This window comes from Hipposideros armiger, unplaced genomic scaffold (genome assembly GCF_001890085.2).
Source record: "Hipposideros armiger isolate ML-2016 unplaced genomic scaffold, ASM189008v1 scaffold_244, whole genome shotgun sequence".
In the NCBI taxonomy this organism is placed as follows: Eukaryota; Metazoa; Chordata; class Mammalia; order Chiroptera; family Hipposideridae; genus Hipposideros; species Hipposideros armiger.
In genome coordinates this window covers 604,019-607,574 of record NW_017731594.1, presented here as the reverse complement: position 1 = coordinate 607,574, position 3,556 = coordinate 604,019, and the positions used below count along the sequence as shown (strand labels likewise).

Genomic DNA, 3,556 nt, shown 5'->3' with positions numbered 1-3,556 from the left:
AGTGCCCCGGAGCAGGACGCCTCCTCCTTGCCCCAGCCCCAGCTCCCCCCATCCCCGACCCCCCGGTCTGCGTGGAGGTCAGCGAGTCGGGGCTCCGCGCCAGCTCGGGAAACTTTACGAACCTGCCCGGGGTCGCAGGGCAGCAGCGGTGGCAGCGAGGGTTCCCAGCGAACAGAGCTCCGGCGACCTGCGACCATTGAAGGGGGCCCGGAGGCTCTGTCGCTCTGCTCGGGGCCGCGGCGGCGTGGGTGGTCCGACTATCCCGCGCCCATCCTCGCCCGCCAGCGCTTGCCCGAGCACACGCACTTACACTCCGGGTCCGCAGGCTGCTGCTCCGCCGGCCGCCGCTGCTCTCACTTCCTCTTCCTTCCTCCTGCTGGCCAGAGACACATTTTGCATCTGCAAGGCATCCCGAGATCAGCCGCGAACTCTCCTCCCGAGCGGACGCTGCGGAGGGACCGCCGCCGCCCCCGGCACCTGCGCCTGGACACGCGCGGTGGGCGCGTTCGCCTCCCGCCTGCGCCCTGGTGCCAGCCCACAGTACTTTGCCTGGGGCGGGGGGGAGGGGGGGAGTGCCCACGACTTTTTGAAGTCCCCTTACTTAAAAAGAAGAAAATGTCCAACACCGCGCACGTCTCAGATCTGCCATCAATAATATGTGTGCAGAGCAGGGCCTCTCGGATGAGCTCACAAGCGGCGTTTTACAGGCACTAATTAACTCCCTGAGAGCGCCACCTTAAGGAGGCCGAGAACGCGTGGCATCTTTTTACGTACCTTAATTTTTTTTCAACTGGTTTGGAACTTTGAGGGGAAACTTCGGTGGGTTGTGTTAATGCTACTTTAAGAGGCCGATGCGTTTGTTTTGACGTTCCACCCCTACCCTTGGGCAGCACGGCAAAAATAACTACAGAAACCCTTCCTTCTCCTAACCCTTACGTAGGCATTTACAGGCTACAAGATTTATTGCTCGTCAATTAAGCCAGGGCCTCCCTAAGTTTGCATAAAACAGGATGTTCCACCCCCAAATCGGCATTTAGAGTACATTCTTTAATTCATGCAACCTACCTCACTCATTTTCAAAGCAGAAATCAAATACGTCTTTTCCCAGCACAGCTGCCAAGAGGGAAATGACAGTTGTTGGAAGGTTGCAGGAGAAACACATGTCCTCTCCAAATTCAGAAATACTTACATAGGCTCTCCCAGAATAGGCAAAAGCAGCCACCGAGCATTCCCTACAAATTGGCAAACCAGGTACGTTGTGGGCAGGGAGGCCTTAGACTCAAAGGTGGAAGGCAGAGCTCCTCTTTAAATTTCCAGCCCCACCCCCAGGAGATTTAAATTGTAATTCTGTGCTGGCTGTTCATTAGCAGCCCAGCGCTCCAAACAGCTATTGCACACTTGAAATGTGGCTAGTCTTGAGATGTTCAGTAAGTGGAAAATAGACAAGGGACTTAGTGTGAAACACAGAATGTAAAATAGCTTGTTTGTGAGTTTAGTGTTGATGACATCATCTCAGCTAACGATAATAGTTTAGATGCAACTGGGTTAAAATACACATTTATACAGTATATATGCAACTTATAGTTTCACTGGCTTATTTTTACTTTTTTTTTAAGATTTTATTGGGGATTGGGGGAAGGGGAACAGACAAGTTGCTGTTCTTTTGTTCTTCAGTCTAGTTGTGGAGGACGTCCCTTCACTGGCCTATGTTGGTATTGTGATCATTGCGCTCTTCCCAGGTGAGGCAGATCGGTTGCTGGCCACTGGACTGCTGCTCACGGTGGCTCACAGCAGCTCACGAAAGCTGACGCCCGCTGCCTGCCAGCCCCACTGCAGCCTATGCCATCGCCGGCGACTCACGGCAGCCCAGCTCCCGGTGGAGCTGTTGTTCACCATGTTAGCTGTAGAGGGTGCAGCATCACTGGTCCTTATGTGGGATTCGAACCGGGGACCTGCTGCTCAGAGCTGGCATCCCAAGCCAACTCCTAACCAATGTGCCACTCGGCCGGCCCTTTTACATTTTTAATGTGGCTACTGAAAGAAGATTACACGTATGGCTCTCATTAGTGGCTCACATTACACTTCTAATGAACAGCCCTGATCTGACCCCTTATTATATGCATAACCTTGGGAGGAAGTGTTAGTAGCAGGAATACTTGTGTCCAGATCATTATAAGCCAGTAACAAAGCAGGATGACTCCAGGAAAGTCCTTTAACTTCTCTATTTTCTCATCTATAAAAAAGTAATGATATAATAATAACAGCCAACAGGGCAACTATCAAATGAGATAATTTAATAAGCAGTCAGTAAAAGGAGCTTTTGCTAGTGATGCTGTGAGATGCTTGTAGTGGTTACTACAAATTTGATCCACAACTTTCTAGCCAAGGTATATAAAGACCTTAACTCCAGTGCAGACATTGTAGCAGTCAGTAAATATTAGCTGTCATAATTGTCCCAAGAGTAGTTAGGGGATCCTGTGTCCCCCTCCTTGCACAGCAATGAGATAAAGCCACCTCCCTGTCACCTTTGCTCTCAGCTCTGCCCTCTGCAGCCAATACAGAGTCTAAGTCACATCCTTCCTCCGAGAGATAACCATTCATATTTTTGAAGATAGCCCTTGAGTTCTATCTAAGCATTCTCTTCTGAGAATTAAACTCTCAGTTACTCTAATTCCTCCTCATGTGATATGGCTTCAAATATCTCTCCTCTTAGCCATCTTCCCCTTCAAGGACACTTGTCTCTGCCCTTTCAAAAATTTTAGTTGTCATATAAATTAATTAACCAATTAATACAATCAGTTAGCCTCAGTTTTTGTCAATACAGCCTTCAGCTCTTGTCAATTATTTTTTCAAATACGTCTCCCTGTTGATTTCAGTGCAAGGGGAAGACAGTAAACTTGTTATGTTACTGTTAGGCCATATCCACGCTTATGGGGTTGGTCTTTGGGACTAAAGCCCATGGTCCACCTTCTCTGAGGCTCTTTGGATTCGATTCAGGCAGTCAGTGTCTCCCCATAGCCACAGATTAGGTAAGAGCACTAGGGTCCTGGCTGACGCCCCACTAAGGGGTTGCCTCCACCATGGTAGGGGTCCATATTCTTTGCATTCACTGGTTTATTCAGTTACTAATAACCCTCTTAATTGTGCAGTTGACAAGCCATATTTTTCTACTGTATTCATAAAGATACCTTAGAGATCTCAAATGCCTTAGAGAAATCCACCTTCACCCTGGGCTCAGCTGGTCCTCTGCAGTGGTCACAGCAGAGAGGCGTGGTCACGTGTAAGGTCCCCATCTCTGACCTTGATTGTTGAGTATAGATCCCAGCATCACCATTTACTCACCAGCTGCATCACCCTATGCAGGTGACTTAACTCACGGCCTTAAAACCATACCTACCTGGGAGGGCTGAGCAAGCATTAAATGAGTTAATATATGTAAAATTCTTAGAACAGGGCCTGGTATATAGAAGCACTCAGTAAATGTTAGTTTGGCTATTATAATCCACACGGGTCCTCTAATCAACAAGTCATGGTAACAGAGTCCAGAAAAAGCACT

The 3,556-nt window shown here is 48.9% G+C and overlaps 1 protein-coding gene across 8 annotated transcripts in view; it reads right to left on the bottom strand.

The window, feature by feature from the left end:
• Nucleotides 1–779, bottom strand: part of ELMO1 (engulfment and cell motility 1) — a 501,394-nt gene extending 500,615 nt beyond the window's left edge. For 2 of the 8 annotated variants that reach the window (XM_019655702.1, XM_019655701.1), the window contains exon 1: nucleotides 311–524. Coding sequence is in view for 1 of the 8 variants with exons in the window: in XM_019655707.1 (XP_019511252.1) it covers nucleotides 123–197 (75 nt within the window). In the remaining 7 variants the exon portion in view is untranslated. Of the gene's footprint in view, nucleotides 1–122 lie in introns of all 8 variants that reach the window. The other 6 variants (XM_019655709.1, XM_019655707.1, XM_019655708.1 and 3 more) reach the window with 6 other exon arrangements.
• Nucleotides 780–3,556: the final 2,777 nt, after the last annotated feature.